Source organism: Phascolarctos cinereus, unplaced genomic scaffold, assembly GCF_003287225.1.
Source record: "Phascolarctos cinereus isolate Bilbo 61053 unplaced genomic scaffold, phaCin_HiC Scaffold_4;HRSCAF=312, whole genome shotgun sequence".
Classification (NCBI taxonomy): domain Eukaryota; kingdom Metazoa; phylum Chordata; class Mammalia; order Diprotodontia; family Phascolarctidae; genus Phascolarctos; species Phascolarctos cinereus.
This window is the reverse complement of record NW_027555847.1, coordinates 222,090,086-222,108,072: the sequence shown is the minus strand read 5'-3', so window position 1 is coordinate 222,108,072 and position 17,987 is coordinate 222,090,086. Positions and strand designations below refer to the sequence as shown.

General features: G+C 42.2%; 1 protein-coding gene across 5 annotated transcripts in view; it reads left to right on the top strand.

Annotated features, from left to right (window-relative positions):
• Positions 1–803: 803 nt before the first annotated feature.
• The window catches only part of CARD11 (caspase recruitment domain family member 11), a 133,411-nt gene continuing 116,227 nt past the window's right edge, over positions 804–17,987 (top strand). For 4 of the 5 annotated variants that reach the window (XM_020975234.2, XM_020975235.2, XM_020975232.2 and 1 more), the window contains exon 1: positions 805–1,319. Coding sequence is in view for 1 of the 5 variants with exons in the window: in XM_020975231.2 (XP_020830890.1) it covers positions 1,307–1,319 (13 nt within the window). In the remaining 4 variants the exon portion in view is untranslated. Of the gene's footprint in view, positions 1,320–17,987 lie in introns of all 5 variants that reach the window. The other variant, XM_020975231.2, reaches the window with a different exon arrangement.

Here is a 17,987-nt window from a genome sequence, read left to right as displayed (position 1 = left end):
AAATTCCTTCTCTCAAGGAGTTAACATTTTAATGGAGTAGACAACAAGTATACAAGTATTTAGAGAATGTCTTAAAGATAAAAAAACAAAAATAAATACAAACTAGTTAAATGCAAGCTGATTTTAGAAGGAGGGAGCTAATAGTTGAGGGGCGAGTCATGAAAGGCTTCCTGCAGAATGCGGTGCTTGAGCTGAATTTTGAAGGAAGAGAGCTCCAACAGAGAGAATACTTTGGGCAGTGGTTAGCAGGTCAGCGGATACAGGCCTCTTCTGTCAGAATTAAAAGTGCTGAAGGCAAAAAATATTGAAAGTGATTGCAAGTCATATCTAAAGAGGCTGATGGAGAAAAGGAAGATAGAAGATATTGGACGTTCAAAAATGTAGCCCTATTTGTTTCTCATCTTTCCTTGGGAAAGTCTTGTGTTTTATTTTCTCAAATGACTTTGACGGAAAAGTGCACGACAAACTTCTTCAGAAGTGACTTAAACTCCTGGAGGAAACGATAGTCCTTATTTTGGGGCTACCAAGTTCTGCTTCTGAAGAGACGAAGAGGATAGAAATGTACTCTTTCTTTGGGGCTCTGCACAACTCAAATCCATGTCCATTCGCAGGCCTACAGCAGCAGGTAGGACAGCCCAACTTTCTTAAACCAAGACAAACAGACAGCCTAAAGCTTCCAGAGAGGTCCCAAGGAGCCAAGTCCTTCTCCTCCTCCTCCCTCCCCAACCTCCATCCCCCCACCACCATCTTTCTCTTTCCTCACGTCTCACTTCCCTCTTTTTCCAGAGTAATTCTGGTTCAATCTAAGTCCCTCACAAACTCTCCTTCAGACCTTAACAACTTTTTTCTCCCCTTTCTTAATCTTTTTTTTTCTAACCTTTTGCATTTTTTTTAGTCTCATTTCCTGTCTGGGTTTTGCATTTCCCTCCCCCGCCCCTCCCAGCCTATGACACACTTTCTCTCTTCTTTTTTAATCTTCCCCCCCCTCCTTTATTTGCTCCAAGCTCATTCCTCAGGGCCTTCGCGTAAGCCCCCTACCTCTTTCCTTCTCCATCCCCCATCTCTCTCCCCGGAGCCCTGGGAGCAGCGCTTAGTCCCAGAAACCCCCCCACCCCACCCCAGCCTCTCCCATCACCACTGAATTTCACTAGGTGGCCCAGCCTAGCCCTCTCGCCTCCCCCGTCTCCGACAGTAGGAGGGAGAGGGGGGTCTTCTAGGAGGTCTGGGCCTGACGGAGCAGCCAGCGCTCGGGCATGTAGGAGGAGCGCAACTGACCAGGACCTGCACCTCCTGTGAAGCGCGAAGCATGAGTGCTCGAGGTAGGAAACCCCGAGACCCGACTGGGGGCACCGGGGCTTGGTGGTAGTTCCCCCAGGCAGTGGCTCGGAGGGTGGAAAGTCTGGATCGAGCCCCAGAATCCCTCCTCGCAACCCCCAGGATCTAGGAAGTTATTTCTGAGTTTGTCTCTTTATTTTGGTCTCGGTCTCTGTGTCTGTCTGTCTCTGTCATCCTCTCTGCCTCTTCCCCATTCTCTTCTTCCTCCCCTTCTATAAGAAGAGAGGGTCAAGTTACACTGAAGGGAAGAGGAGACTGGAGTGTGGGGTGAAGAAACTACCGGGTGAGAGGAACGTCCTCCGTGCATCTGCCCGCGAGAGAAAGCAAAGTTCCCAGAAATCCCGGAAGCCTGAAACTTTTGAGGACTCAGGGGCAGACCAGACCCGGGAGGTGGGGGGCAAGGGAGATGGGGACGCGATCCAAAACCTGGAGAAACCGGGAAAGCTCTGGACTTGACTGGAGCGGGCCTCTGACCTGCTGCGGGGGAGGGTAAAGATGAATTACAGCCTCCGCCCCTGCCTCTGGGAAAGATTGAGGGCGTGTAGGAAACCAGACTTGGGGCTGGGGGCGATGCTTCAAATCTTCATATCTAAATTTGGGAGCAGTTAGCTTCTGTCTCATTCAAAAGTACAGGTCCTTCCGCCTCCCAGAGCCTTCAATGACGAGAACTTAACGCTACGATTTAATATCGCATAGGCTATATGTGTGGGTCTTTAATACTGTTATTTTTCTTTCTGCTGACATTTGTCCCCTGTATTGAAGGCGGATATGGATTAACCCACCCGAAAGAAGCGAGTTGGCTTGTCACTTAACATTCACCAAGTGTGGAGGCCTGTGACCAAACTCCCTTGGGCTATGTACTAATCAAGCTATTGGGAGTTTAGCTGGAATCCTCTCCTAGCTTTACCCTAATCTCCAACTCTTCTTACCCTCAAAGCAGGTGTAAGGAAATGATAGCACAGACCTCGAAATAGGGATAAATTGTCAAACAAAAGTATATCGTAACAGTCTTGAAAAACCTTGGTTGAACATTGGGAGGGTTTGGGCAGATTAAGAAGAAAGTAGAGCACCCTCATTCCTCAGATTTGTCAATGGCATCAACCTAGGAGCACTATAGATAGATACTATTTCTTAGCAGATGAGAACAAGACTCCAGAATGAATAAATGAAAAGCATCTACTAAGCACTTATTAGGCATCAGGCTGGGGAAACAAAAAAATCAGGACAGCTCCTGGGCTCTAGGAGCCTACCTACATTCTAATGATAGCTGGCATTTATGCAGGGCTTTAATGTTTGCAATTCGCTTTACCAAGATTCTCATTTTATTCTCACAATTCTAGGAGATATGTGCAATTATTATCCCCATTTTTCAGTTGAGGAAACTGAGGCAAAAAGTTTAAGCAATTTGCCCAGGATCGCACCAGTGTAAGTAAGTGTCTGAGGCCTGATTTAGACTCAGGTCTTATTAACTCCTGATCCAGTATGACAGGAAGACAATCCATGTAGAAGAAAGCTGGCTAGAGGGAGTTAGCAGTATGACAGGGAAAGAGGAAGAGTTAGAGTTAATGAGTGATGAATTCAAAACCTGCCTCAAACTCTAGCTGTGAGGGGCTGGGCAGGTAACTTAACCTCTCTAGACCTCAGTTTCCTCATCTGTAAAGATGAGGGGTTGGACTTCTCGTTCAGTTATTTCAGTTGTGCCCAACTCTTCATGACCCCATTTGGGGTTTTCTTGAAAGAGATACTTGAGTGGTTTGCAATTTCCTTCTCCAGCTCATTTTACAGATGAGGAAACTGAGGCAAACAGGGTGAAGTGACTTGTCCTTTGTCACACAGCTAGTGTCTGAGGCTAGATTTGAACTCAGTCTTCCAGACTCCAGGCCTGGTATTCTACTAGCTGCCCTGGTGTTAGACTTAATGACCTTCAAATTTTAGCTCTAAGCCAATGATGCTATGTTTTGGTCTAAGAAATGACAGGGATAGTATTGGAGCCATAGGGCAGTGGAAAAGAGGTAGGTATGCTGCAAGTATAGGGATAAAAGTAGTTTTACACCTAAGTTGTTGTTGTTGTTTTGACCCAAATGAGTACGGAGTAGGCAAGGTATGGCTACACCACAGTTTGTATGGAAAAGACGTGAAGGTTTCAGTGCAGTGCAAACTCAGTATGGCACAACAATATGGTCTTGGACTCAGATCTGCATGAACAGAAATCCTTGTTCACCTGGTCAGGTCACTGAGCTCAGAATTTGGATGCTACAAATCAGGGTTTGATTGACTGTTTGTTGATGGCTAGGCTGAAGAAAGTGACAGAAAAAAAATTAATAATGCAAATCAATCATCTGTCAGGTACAATTTTGGGGGGGAGACCTAGTTGCTAAACATTTGCCAGCACATCTTGGGAGGACAGTGACCAGACCAGTGAAGTGTTTGGAAACCATGACATACAAGGATAAATCAAAGGAACTGGAGACATTCAGCATAAAGAAGGGAAGACTCAGGAAAGACATGATAGCTGTCTTTAGGTATTTGAAGGCTCATCATAGGGAAGAGGAATTAGATTGTCCCGCTTGGTCTCAGAGGACCGAACAAGGAGCCATTGACGGAAATTGCAGTTAGGGAGATTTTGACTTGATCTAGGGAAAAATGTCTTGACAATTAGAACTATCCAGAAGTGGAATGGGCTGCCTCTGGTGTGATGAGTTCCCTGACACAGTGGTCTTTAAATGGAGACTGGATGATGACCACTTGTCAGGAACAGATTCTTCCTCAAGTATTTGTTGGACTGCCTCCCAACCCCAAGTCTCCATGTGATTCTAGGTTCTCCCCATCATTTGTAGCTAAATAAGAATATTTAATTTTAGGGGACAGAGAGAGTTTCCTGATTCATAACCTACACAGTCCTTGAAAGACTTAGTCCTGTTTTTCCCAGGAATGATACTTATTTGAATCAATAAAGCATTTTGGAGCTTTGTCTGCCTGCACCTGTACTAGGAACTATGGTGGATGTAAGAGGGAAGAGTCATGATGCCCAGAACTAATATTAATGCCTAGATGACAACATCTGCCCCACAGGAGCAGGATATGCGTGGTGCAGTAGAACAGACAATTGGTTTACAATACCATAGGTTTAAATCTGGAATGGCTCTCAGAGGTCTTCTAATCTAATACCCTCATTCTGAAAATGAGAAAACTGAGGTTCAAATAGCTTGTGACTTGGTCAAGGTCATGCAGATAGTATATGGCAGAGCTAGGATTCAAACTGGGTCCTCGGCCTTCAAAGTCCAATTTTCTTTCCATCGCCCCATTCTACTTAGGTCTAGAATCAGAGGACAACTGGCTCTTACGAAAGTCAGAGGACTTGGGCTCCCTTTCTGCTTACTAGCTGTGTGACTTCTCTGTATTTCAGTTTCCTCATCTGTAAAATGGGGAAAGGAAATGTTGGTCTGATTGGCCCTTCTGAGGGCCCTTCCAACTTCAGCTCCAGAGCTATTATTATCCTATGACCTTATGGTCATAAGGGAGTTTAGGTCAAGTGTTCTGCTGCTTGGTATGTGATCTGCCCAAGGTCATACAGGTTGCCCCTCTAGGCCTCACTGAACTCTCTCGTAAAGTGAGGAGGTTGGATTAGATGATCTCCAAAGATTGTTCCAATTCTAAATTCACTGAACCTGTAATATGATAATTAATTAAGTGCTTTAGTGCAGAATTGGGAGACATCATTATACTCTGGAATAGCAGTAGAAGGATTCTTGGCATTGATGGGACTTGAGTTTGGACTTGAAAGGTAGGTAGAATTTGGATAGGTGGAGAGGAGTAGGGGGCGGGGCATTTCAGGCTATTGATGTATGTGTAGCTCACTCCAGTTTCATTTTTGTAAATCTGTGCTTCATCAGGCTATCTACCACCCTTTTCAAAAAGGTCTGCTTAAAGGGATACTTAGAGGAAGTTTAGGGATTGGAAGGAGAGAGGGAGAAGGAATGACTCATGGAGACCAAAGAGGCCTCAGAAGTACAAATTATCCCTCTTCATACCTCAAAGACTAAATCAAATCAGGGTTTTTAGATGATTATGCTGAAAAGAACCATGAAATGCCAAATCTCCTCAAATCCAAGGGCCAATGGGCCAGCATTTAAAATACCTTTCAATGGTCTTTTCCCCTTACATATACCTGTAGGTTTAAGCCAATTCTTTCTTGAAATAGAAGTGACTGTCTTGGTCTGATGAGTCAAGACATGCCTGGGGTGACCACTTCAACACAGGAAACCAAATATTTCTTTTTCTTTTACAAACCTAAATCTGCCCTCTATTCTGAAAACCTGATCAAGGGAGAGTCAACCAATCAAAGTCCATCTACTGAAATGAAGGGACCTTTCCCTTGTTCCTGGATATTTGCTGTGAGAGGTACCTTCCCCTCACCTGGCTGTGCCATCAGATCTATAAAGAGAAATATCTGGGTGAATTTAAACTAGGGGTGTGCAGAAATTTAAAGTGATTACAGTGCTACCTTAAAACCCCTTCCCTCCTACTAATGCTGTTTCAAGAAAAGAGAAGAATTAAGCCAAGTTTCTCTCTGGGTTCCAGGCATCTCACAGGTGTACACATTCCAGCGCAGGTATGGCTGCCAACAAACCCTCCCCTAACATTCTCCTCAAAGATTCTGCCTACGCCCTTGAGGTACTCCTCCTTTCTGGGTCAGTGGTTTTAATGGGGTGAACATTTTCGGGAGGGTAGCCTTTTGGGTTGTGATTTGTTCAAGGGCTCAGGGATTATAATGGCACTGTCAAATTTATGTAATTGGTGTCTGTGGCACAGATCCAGTGAGTAATAAAAGCTTTTCTGTTTCAGCTTCCTCAGTCATTCCTCTCCCCTTCCCTCCCTCCCCTCCTCCACCATCTCCCATCCCCGATTACTCTTGCCCCTCACTGACAAAGAATGAACCTACTACCAGTCTATTATACTGTAGTTTCCCTGGGAAAGGTTACCTAGGTCCTCCTCTGATCTCAGTTTGGTTAGTGAATTACTTCTATCTAGGCATTTATTTGGAGGGGCTCAGCAAGAGGGAAAAAAATGGTTTCTTGGAGTCTCATATAAGATATCCTACCTAAAAAAGGTGTTCAGTTCTCTATGGAATTTCCATTCCAAGGATGGGCAGCTAGGTGGTGCAATGGATAGAAGGCCAGGCCTGGAGTCAGAAGGTCTGATCTTCCTGAGTTCAAATCTGGCCTCAGACACTTAATAGCTGTATAACCCTGGGCAAGTCACTTAACCTTGTTTGCCTCAGTTTCCTTATCTGTAAAATGAGTTGGAGAAGTAAATGGCAAACCACTCTAGTATCTTTGGCAAGAAAATCCCAGAATAGGATCACAAAGAGTCAGACATAACTGAACAGCAATAATAATAATTATTATTATAGTTGCTTACATGTTGTGTCCCCTAGACTATGAAGTCCTTGAGAGCAGAGGCTGTTTTTTTGTTAGGCTTTGACATTTTTGTTTTGTTTTGTTTGGGGGTGCATGGGGAGCGAAAAGGCTTTCTTTATAGTCCCAGCACTTATCCGAACACCTAGCCCGTAGAAGGTACTTAATAAATACTTGTTGACTTCACAAAACTTTTTCCACCCAACCCTATCTCCCTGTTGCCCCTGTGTATAACCTCTATAAACCTCAGTAGCCTGGAAGGACCAGTAGCAATTTGACAAGGTAATGTAATGATACCTGCAGCTGACATGTAGACTGTAAGGTTTGGCAAACCCTTTACATATTTCTCAATCAACCAGAATTAAGAGCCTACTGTGCGCTAGGCCGGGCTACAGAGACAACCTCTGCCCTACAGTGTTTACATTTTATAAAGAGAGATCACATGCACATAACCTGGCTATGGGTATATTTAAAGGAAGCAAGCATTTATGAAAGCACCTACTATATATCAAGCATGGGCTAAACACCATTATTTCCATTTTATAGTCAGAGAAACTGAAGTGACTTGGCCAGGGTCAGCCACCTAGTAAAGTGTCTGAGGTCACATTTGAACTCAGGTCTTCTTGATGTTGACCTAAGCCAACTTAAATCTGTGACTTCAGGGCCAGTGTCCACTACACCATTTAACTGTCTCCCACTGACCTTCTAAGTTGTCTTTGGCATTCCTGGATTGAGGAGTCTGGACACTGCCACAGCTGCCCCCGATTCAGTCCTCTGAGGCCTGCTCCAGGTTCCCTGCGGCCTGCATGCCCAGGCCGCAATATACCTTTCTGATCAATCATCCAGGTTGTCTTCGGCTGGAAATTTGCTTCACTCTGTCTTTTTGTGGGTTCTGCTCCCTTAGAATTTGTTTAGAGACATTTTTTATAGGTATTTGGGGAGCTTGGGGGAGAGCTCAAGCAAGTTGCTGCTTTCACTCTGCCATCTTGGCTCCGCCCCCACCATTTAACTATCTCAAGAAGAGGTCAGTGTGATTGAATGGAAAAATTTTAAGTCATTTCTGTGAATATGAGGGGTGTGTGTGTGTGTGTGTGTATTGTAATATATGAACACAAATTAAATACAAGGAAATTGTGAGAGAGAAGGCACAGCCCTGTGAGGTAAGTGCTACAGATACTGTGATCCTCATTGTACAGCTGAAAGAAACTGAGGCTAAGAGAGATTTTGTGATTTGGCCTAGAGTCCACAGCCAGGAAGTGTCTGAGATGGGTTTTCAACCCATCCTTGTCTTCCTGACTTCAAGTCTCGTCTATAACTATGCCACATTGACCCCCATCCATTCTCTTCTATGTCCTACTGAATCTTTCCCCTGTAACCCAGTGGTGCCAAAAGTGAGTGTCTGCATCAGTGAGTTGTACCTTCTGTAGCACAGTGCCTTTGCAAGTCTTCGCTGGACCCGCTCTGGTCTATGATGTTCAGAAAAGAGAGAGAATTGACATTTATTTCCTAGCTCTTTCTTTGTTTCCACCCAGTCTTTCTTCTGCTTTCTTCCTCCAAAAGGTAGGAGTGGGGGAGAGGTGGGTTAGTGGGGGATGAGGGGGAGGTCATTTCCCATGAGCTAGATTTAGCTACGGGCAGCTTTTGAAGACTAACACTTGTTGAATCTTCCCGCATCTCACTCCCCAACAAACCCTTATGGCCTGGCTTCCCCACTGGCCCCTTAGTTCTCCATATGAGCAACGCTGCCTGGGGGAGCTTCCTCTCTGGCACACCCTCTGCTGTAGTGAGTTATGGTACCAGCTTTGAATGGCAGTAACAGAGGCCTCAGAGGTGTTATCCAATGGCAAAATGGATGTCCCATTTTTTGATCTAAGGGCAAAGAAAAGCACAGTGTGGGTATTATTAGGGGTTTTATAAATTGTTACTTCAGTGAATAAATGTTGTTTTGAAGTACAACTGCATTTTATTGACATCAGTATTTCAGTTTCTGCCTTTCAGTAAAGTCTGTGTAATTCACTGAGAGTCAAGGGAGGGAAAAACCAGACGTATTATAAAGGGAATTGAGTATAGTTAGTTCAATTTCTAAAATAGTGAATTTGAATAATAATGATACCACATACTTTCTCACACAGAACGTTCTGTCTAAGGGTTCTCAGCTGTTTTTCAAAAAGTAACTCATTAATCTCTACAATGCCTCTGGGAATTGAGCAACTATGCCTATTTATTTCACTGGTGGAGAAACTGAGGCATATAGCGATTGGGCAGACCTTTTCATACCCAAGGTGGTTTTCTGACCACTAGAAAACATTCCTTCCCACGTGGTCAGAGGAAAAGCGTTGTGCTGGTTTTTTTAAGCAGTCTGGAAATTCAAACTTTCTGGGATTTTTTTTTGGGGTGGGGAAGAGATAAGGGATGGGGATGGAAAGAGATGATAGGTAAGGATTTTGAAGTCGTACAAGTACAGAATGCCATATGGCTGATGTAGGAGCTAAGTGCTCTGAACGCCTAATGGATCTACTCCCTTTTTTTCCTTTCAAATTATATGGACGCATTTTTTACTAGCTAATTTTGAAATATAGCTTTTTGATGCATAAAAAAGCCTCCGTATATTATAGCAGAGTCAGCCTAATTGGGCATATGAGACAAAATCAAATGAGATAATAGATGTGTAAGAACACTTTGAAAAGTATAAAGTACTATAAAAATGTAAGGTGTGTACTTTATAGGCATATTCAGGTGGTCTATTTAGATATATTCTCTGAATGGGGGGCATATCATTTCCCCTATAATCTGAAAGAGCCAGCCCCACAGAAATTAGGAGCATCAAATAAGAAAGTCCTGAAGATTTTCTGAATATACTTAAAAAGGGCTATTCATTCATTCAGTCAATAAGGATTTACTGAGTGCCCACTGAGCAGCTGGTGCGCTGAGTCTTGGACAGATGGCCAATATGATCAAATCAGCCTGCTCTCCTCTATTACCTGTACTATTTGAGAAATGGAAGAACTCTAGACATAGAAGTGGACTGTTTAGAGATGTTATCTTAGAGCAAGCTTGTACTTGCAAGCCCAATGTTAAATTTTCATTGTGATCATTTACACCTTGGAAAAATTAGCAAATGCTACAAATCAGGACTTTACCTACTATTTTGTTGATTGTCTATCATTCTCATTTCTTTTCCCAGTTTTTCTTCTACCTTTCTTATTTGATTTTTTAAAAAACATCTTGGAACTCTTCCAGGAATTCTTTTTGATCCCGAGACCAATTTGTATTTTTCTTTGAGTCTTTGCATGTAGCAGTTTTGACTTTGTTGTCTTCTGAATTTGTGTTTTGATCTTCCCTATCACTATAGTCATATTCATTTTGTTGTTGTTGTTTGCTCTTTTTCCAGCCTATTTCTTGGTTTTTAAGTTTATGTTAATGTTGGGCTCTGCTCCTGGGGTGGAGGGGGTATTGTTTCAAACTTCGGGTTTTTTTATCCAGCCATTTTCAGAGCTAGTTCTAGGGGTCTGTAAGTTTTCAGTTTTTCCAAAGTGGTATGATCTAGGAGAGGTGTGGTCACTGTTCTCCTGGCCTGTGCTCTGGTCTATGAGTGACCATGAGTACTCTTTTCTGCCCTGGAAATGTGACCAGGGTCCCTGCTCCCTTGTGGCTATAAGCTGTTGTGCACTAGTACTCCTTCATGCCCTGGGATTGTAACCCAGGACTTCAACCCAGATCTAAGTATGTGCACTGCAAACAAAATTCTGCACCCAGTGCTGGCAAAGAGACCCCTGTAATCTCCTTTTGACCAGTTGTCCAACCCACTGTGGGCTGAGAGCTCTGGGAGTTGCTGCCACCACTGATTCAATTACTCCCAAGGCTGCTGCTAGTTTGCTGATGCAGCCTGCGCTGGACTGAGCTCCATTCTCACCCTGGTGCAACAGACTTTTCCTGCTGACTTTCTAAGTTGTCTTAGGCTAGAAAATTGTTTCACTCCATTCTTTTGTGGGTTCTGATGCTCTAGAATCCATTTTGAGGCATTATTTAAAGTTGTTTGGAGGGGAATTTGGGAGAGCTCAAGCAAATCCCTGCCTTTTCTCTGCCATCTTGACTCCATCCCCCTGTTGATTGTCTAGACTGAAGAACGTGATGGAGGGAAATGATAATAATATAAATTAAGCTTAAAAGTGTTTCATTCATATAGATTTTTTTTCTAGAGAGCTGGCTGTTAAATGTTTACCATTATACCACTGTCCTGTACTTGTGTTACGTGTTATTTTTTTAATTAATTTATTATGAATTATCAACAATCACTTCCATAAGCTTTTGAGTTTTAAATTTTTCTCCCCCTTCCTCCCCAAGATGGTGTGCAGTCTGATATAGGCTCTACATATATATTCCTATTAAACATATTTTCACATTAGTGAGGTAGTTGTGTTATATTTTAAAGCTCATCCTAGGTTCTTTAGCAGATGTTATCCAAGCAATCAGAACATTGCTAGTTTCAGTATCCTATTGCAGACCTGGAGATAACAGCTTACCCTTAAATACACTATCGGGGCCCCTTTGACCTCTAGAATCAAATGAATACAAATTTCTCAGTTTGGCATTGAAAGCCCTTCCCAGTCTGGTTTCCAGACTTATCATAAATCACTCCTTTTCAACACATTCTTTGCTACATCCGAACTGGACTACTCACTATTCTTCATCTATGACATTGTATCACCTATTTCTGGCTTTGTACGTCCTTTCCCTCGTGCCTGTAATGTACTCCCCCCTCATCTCCACCTCTTAGAATTCCTAGCTTCCTGTAATTTTGTTGTTGTTTAAATGTTTCAGTCATGTCTGACTCTTCCTGACCCCATTTGAGGTTTTGTTGGCAAAGATACTGGAGTGGTTTGCCATTTCCCTCTCCAACTCATTTTACAATTGAGGAAACTGAGGCAAACAGGTTTAAATGACTTGCCCAGGGTCACACAGCTAGTAAGTGTCTGAGGCTGGATTTGAATTCAGGTCTTCCTGACTCCAGGCCTAGCACTCTAACCATTGGGCTACCAAGTTTCCCACAAAGCTCAGCTCAAATGTCACCTCTTATAGGAAGCCTTTCCTGGTGTTCCCATCTGTAAATTTCTCTATCCCCTGCTAATTACCTTGTTATTTATCTTGTATATATTTTTTAAAAATGTGTACAAGTCTCTCCCCATGGAATGTAAGCTTTTTGAGGGCAGGAACTGTTTCATTTATGTATTATGTATTTGCTTAGCAGAGGACCTGGCTCAGAATAGGCACTTTAAAAATGCTTATTGACTAAATGAACGATAACTCACTCATCCTGGGTAAATATTGGCTTATTCTGCATAAATGACAGAATGCTGCTATTGCTACCATATCTTTATTATTATTATTTACTAACACTATTCTGGAGACACTTATTTGCATGGCAGCTAGATGACACAGTAGATAAGAGTGCTGGGCCTGGAGTCAGGAAGACCTGCATTCAAATCTGGCCTTAGACACTTGCTAGCTGTGTGACCCTGGGCTAGTCACTTAACCTCTGCCTCAGTTTCCTCAACTGTAAAATAGGGATGACGATAATAATAATACCTACCTTCCAGGACTATCATGATGATCAAATAAAGATAATATTTGCATAGTGACAGGCACGTAGTAGGTACTTTTAAAATATTTGTTCCCTTCCGTCACTCCCAAATGGACAGTAACATAGTACAAAAACAGCATTGGACTGGAAGGCAGTACGGATGGTACGCTAGTCCACGCTTATATATAAATTTACTGTATGACCTTAAGCAGACCTCTTAGTTTCTCTGAAACTCAGTTTCCTCATATATAAAGCAAAACTAATAGCATCTGCCCTGCTTGCCACCCAATGATATTATGAGGCATGCCTGAAAAAACGGATGTAAAAACATATTGAAAATTAAAAGGTGGGACATGAATATGGCAACATGCCAACATGACCAGGTGTTTGCGTGGGGTGGGAGGTAATTTGCATCAGTGAAGGAAGTAGCTACAGAAATAAAATCATGGCTCCATCAGCTTCAGGTATTTCTGTATGACAGTGGATTGAGAACTGCCTTTGGGGCCAGGAAGACTCGCATCCAAGTTTTGACTCTGACATGGACAGAGCTGGGTCAAGTCACTTAATTTTTCTTCATCCCAGGAAACTCTTTAAAACAGTCCATGTGCCCCCAATGGATCTGTGGATAGATTTCAGAGGGTGGGTGAATTTTAAAATATTTTGATAACTATATTTTAATATAATTTGTTTCCTTTATAAGCCTATGTATCTTATTTTATTTTTTTTTTTGCATTTAAAAGCATTATGATGAGAAAAGGTCCATAGATTTCACCATATCCCCAAAGGAATTCATAACACGAAAAAGGTTAAGTCTGCTCTAAGGCCGTAAGTTACAGAGAAGTGCTGACCTGCATTGGTAGAGGGCATTTACTCACTTGGGAGTTCCGTATCCCTAGACCTAATAATATGTAATGACCTCCACAGGGTCTCTTGCCAATTGATTTCTAAGTCTGTGTTACATGATGTAAATTTGAATCCTGGCTTTGCACTTAGTAGCTGTGTAGCTTTGGGCAAATTGCTTTACCTTCTCACAGCCTCAGTTTCCTTACCTGAAAAATTATAATGAAGTTCTACTACTTTCTAATAATCATAATTCTATTACAAATTACCTTGCAGGGCTGCTATGAGGCAAGTGCTATATAAATGTTAATTATTATTTCTGTTCAGATCCCTATAACCCATTCTAATAAGAATAGCTTGTATCTTTATAGCAATTTTTATAACCTATTAAACACCTTCAGCAACATTGTCTCAGGTCTCACAACACCTAAGGAGAGGTGCAGACTAGGTGATAGTCTCTTTGTTTCCTAGATGAGGAAATCAAGAAGTGAAGGGCTTTGTCCAAGGTCATTTACCTAGCGTCAGAGATGGGACTTGAACTCAGGTTTTCTGGTTTCGGAACTAGTTAGTACAATCCTACTATACTGAGGCTACCTTGCTTTTCTTTGTGTTTGGGGGGGGGTGAGGGGAAGTTAGAGTCTCTTTTTCTGTTGTTTTTTGTTTGTTTGTTTGTTTGGGGTTTTTTTGTTATAGACTTAACACCAAGAATGTATTCTGTTTAACACAATCACAACAAAATTGCCCTGATATTTCCCCAAATAACAGACTCGGCTTTAGTGTTGCCCTTTGTTTTTTTTTCTATTATAAGAAAAACAATGACTTTGGATGATGCTGGTGATGATTAGAAAGGTAATTAATGTGGTTGATATATTGGTTGGGCTGTGTCAGGCAGCTGAGGTATGGAGGCATATTCAGAGGCACTCAACAGCTCCTAGGAAAATATTAGAATGGTCCCCAGGGATTCCTGAGTCCACATCCTGTGTCCTAACCACTTGATAAAGTTACTTCTCTGTAATGTCCATGCCATACTGGGGTGGGAGTGGGAGGGTTGGAGAGGGGAATCTTTCAGAGTGAAATTATCCTCATTGCCAACATCTCTGGAGCTAAGTTAATTCTCCAGTTGGGTAGTTAGGAGGCAATCAGGTTCCCTGAAGCATTGCTGGATGAATTCCCTAGATAATTTCTTTAGTGGGGATTGCTCCACAGTCTGCTGAAATCTACCGAAATGATCCTGCATTATACTGTGAAACCTTATCTGTCCCTGGATCTGGAAAGCCTCCCTTCTTTCACCTTGAATGCTGTGAGAGTTCTTTCTGGTTCTCCTGCTACAGCCCTAGACAAAGTTCTCCATTTGCTGTCTCCTCCTTGTGTTACCTTTTCCCAGAGACCCTTGGGAGCCATCTATCCTTATCCTGTTTGGCTTGGGAAAGCTTTGGGGCATTTCTTCTTGCCAATGGCATATTTCTAGTCGGATTCATGGCTTGGACTCTTATTTATTAGTTTATGGGTTTTATTGTAATGAGTTTCATTTCCTTCTGTCTTTTACTCAGTTCCTTATTCTGCGGCCTTTGTTGTGAACAATGTTGGTGCAATGTGAGACAAGGAGCATTCAAAAACAAAAAGCATTTTTTTTTGAGGAAAAAATCTGTGGAACTGTTTTCTATGGCCCTGGAAACAATGAATCTCTACTCTCCAACCCTGTTTCCCTCCCTGCCCTCCCCCCCAAGAAGCAAACAAACGTTAGCAGTCTCATGCTGAAAGTGGAGCCACAGACATTTCCCCAAATGGATGCTTCCTAAACCTGTTAATGTCTTCTGCATTGCTCCTTCAGGGTTTGCTGATTCTGTAGGTGGAATCAGTGGCTATTTAAGGAGTCTAAATTTAAAATTCCACCAAAAAAAAAAGAACCCAAAACATCCCCCAGCAGCTTGTCTGAAAATGCTACCATGACATTCACTCCTTAAAGACCTTCTAGAGACAGGTGCCAAATTTGAATTACATCATCTCTGTCTTTAAGAAACACAAGTGTGTGGGGTGACACCTACATGAAGAAGGAACTTGCATCCCTGAGATCATAAATTTAGATCTGAAAGGTGTCTTAGAGTCCATTTTACAGATGAGGAAATTGAATGAGAGAGATTAATAGCCACGTAAGTAACTAAGGTAGAATTTGAATCCAGGATTGCCAGACTCCAAGTTCAGTAAACTCTATCCTTAAAAATCCATGTGTGTGTATGTATATATACATAAAAATATATGTGTATATGTGTATATATGTATATATCTGTATGTATATATGTACATATATGTATATGTATATGTGTATATGTGTGTGTGTGTATGTGTATTTACCTGTTTCACGTATCCCTTATGCATCTTCATACCTCTTGCTCTCTGACTTCCAGTGTCCATGATGTTCAGACCACAATTCACCTATTCTGACCATTGATTGTTGAACTTTTAGCCCTCACTGGGGATGGTCTCCCAAAACCCACCAACCCTACCTGTCTCTTTCTATTCCACCCAGGCTTCTCCCCTCCACAGCAGACACAGTCCATGGATTAGTTCTGCCAACAAGTACATTTTAACTAGCATAAGGTATTACTTGAGAGACAGCAGGTCATGGTGACTAGTCAAGTCATGGTGACTTGTTTCAAGTTCTGACTCACATACTGGCAGTGTGACCTTGGGTAACTCACTTAATCTTTTCATTGCTCTAGGCAGGGAACTTCCTGTACAAAGGCAGGCCTTCACCTTCTAGTCTTAGAGAGATATCTAGAACAGAAGTCTCAAACATAAATATTTGGGGACCTCAACACCCCCAAATGCAGCCAAACCAGATTAAAATGTAATTGGGGGACAGCTAGGTGGCACAGTGGATAGAGCACCAGCTCTGAAGTGGGGAGGACCTGAATTCGAATTTGGCCTCAGACACTTCCTAGCTGTGTGACCCTGGGCAAATCACTTAACCCCATTGTCTCAAAAAAAAATGTAATTGGGAATATTTAAGAAAATGAATGCAAATACAATAGAAAATAGGTAAGGTTACTGTATGGTTTTCTAAATCAACATGCAGTCTAAAAGAATTAAAAGAATAAGTGAAATTTCTGGTCTAGTACCGATCCCTGAAGCATTATGTACTTCCACGAAGTAAAGGAGAAACTAAATAAGGTATTAAGTTGTCCGGCTGGGTTTTATGAGTCAGGAGGTTGAAGTTTGTCTGATTAACCCATTACCAACCACTGCCCTTAAGCAAAAAGTGGGGCTCTAAAGCAGATTATTCTTAATCTTTCTTGTATGTTATGGACCACTTTGGCAGTCAGGTGAAGTCCATAGATCCTTTCCTAGAATAATGTTTTCAAATGCATAATACAAATACATTGGGTTATAAAGGAAACCAATTACCTCAAAATACAGTTACCATACTATCAAATCCTACTTCAGATACTTTCTGTGACTTTGAGCAAGCCACTTAACCTCTATCTGCCTCAGTTTCCTCATTTATAAAATAGGAATAATAATAGCACCTACCTCCCAAGGTTGTTAGGAGGATAAAATGAGATATTTGTAAAGAGCTTGGCAAACCTTAAAACACTATATACATGCTAGCTATTATTACTATTACATTTTTTAAAACAAGTTCATGGATCTCAGGTCGATGACTCCTCTAAAGAAATGGGACTCATATATGTGTTGTTGACAGCTAAGCTTTAAATTGGTCTGAGAATGAATAGAGTGTTACCGTCAGCTAACTTCCTCTTTTCACTACTAGTTAGGCAGTTAAACATTTATGAAGTGCCTACTATGTGCCAGGCACTGTGCTAAGGCCTGGGGATACAAATAGTCAAAAGAAAGATAGTCTCTGCCCTCAAGGAGCTATAATTAATCTAATGGGGGAAAGGTAGCCAACCCATAAAGGAAAGCTGAAAGTGGGGGAGGGGGGAGAGGGGAAGGGAAAGTACCCAGCCCTGGAGCATAATGGAGAAGTCCCAAAGAGACTTTGAAAAGTGAAAGGAAGAGATGGCTGGCCTGGGCACCCTTTTTAAACGGAAGTTTAAGGAGGAACTCCCCCCTCCAGCCTCCAGTACTGCATTCTGGTTGTACAGAGGGGAAGTTTCTCCCAAAAATATTACTTTCAGACTTGGGCTTAGATCTTATGTAAGACAAATTCCTGTTGGATTTATATGACTCCCAGTTTGTATTCCCAGCTTACTCCCACTAACAATAGCTAACATTTATATAACACTTATTACTTGCCAGGCACTGTGGTAGGCATTTTACAATTATTAATTCATTTGATCCTCACAGCAACCCTGGGTGGTAGGTGCTATTATTATCTCCATTTTACAACTGAGGAAACTGAGGCAAACAGGGCTTCTGCAGCTTGCCTCCATAGAGTCAGCGTCTGAGGTTGAACTCAGGTCTTCCTGACTCTAGGCCTAGTACTCCGAACCCCTGAACCACCAAACTGCCCACAGAAGATTACTCTCCAGAGTTTAGATATTCGCTCATAAAAATACAGGCTGGAATCTCATGGGAATCACACAAAGAAACAGAAGAGGCCATGAAGGAAAGGAACCCCTTAGATGATTCTGGGTACAGGAGCTTCTTGGGTCCCGGACCTTGTCAGCTTGCAGCACCAAAGGGATGCTGAGGTATGCTCTGTTTCTCCTAGAGAAATGTGGCCAGTCTTAGAGAATCACTTCTACCCATGAAACTTCACTCTAGTGCTTTCTTTTATAGTCTGCTTTCAATCACTTCCCTGAGGCCATAATTAAAGGCCCCAAAACCAGGCCTGTTCCATACCTGCAGAA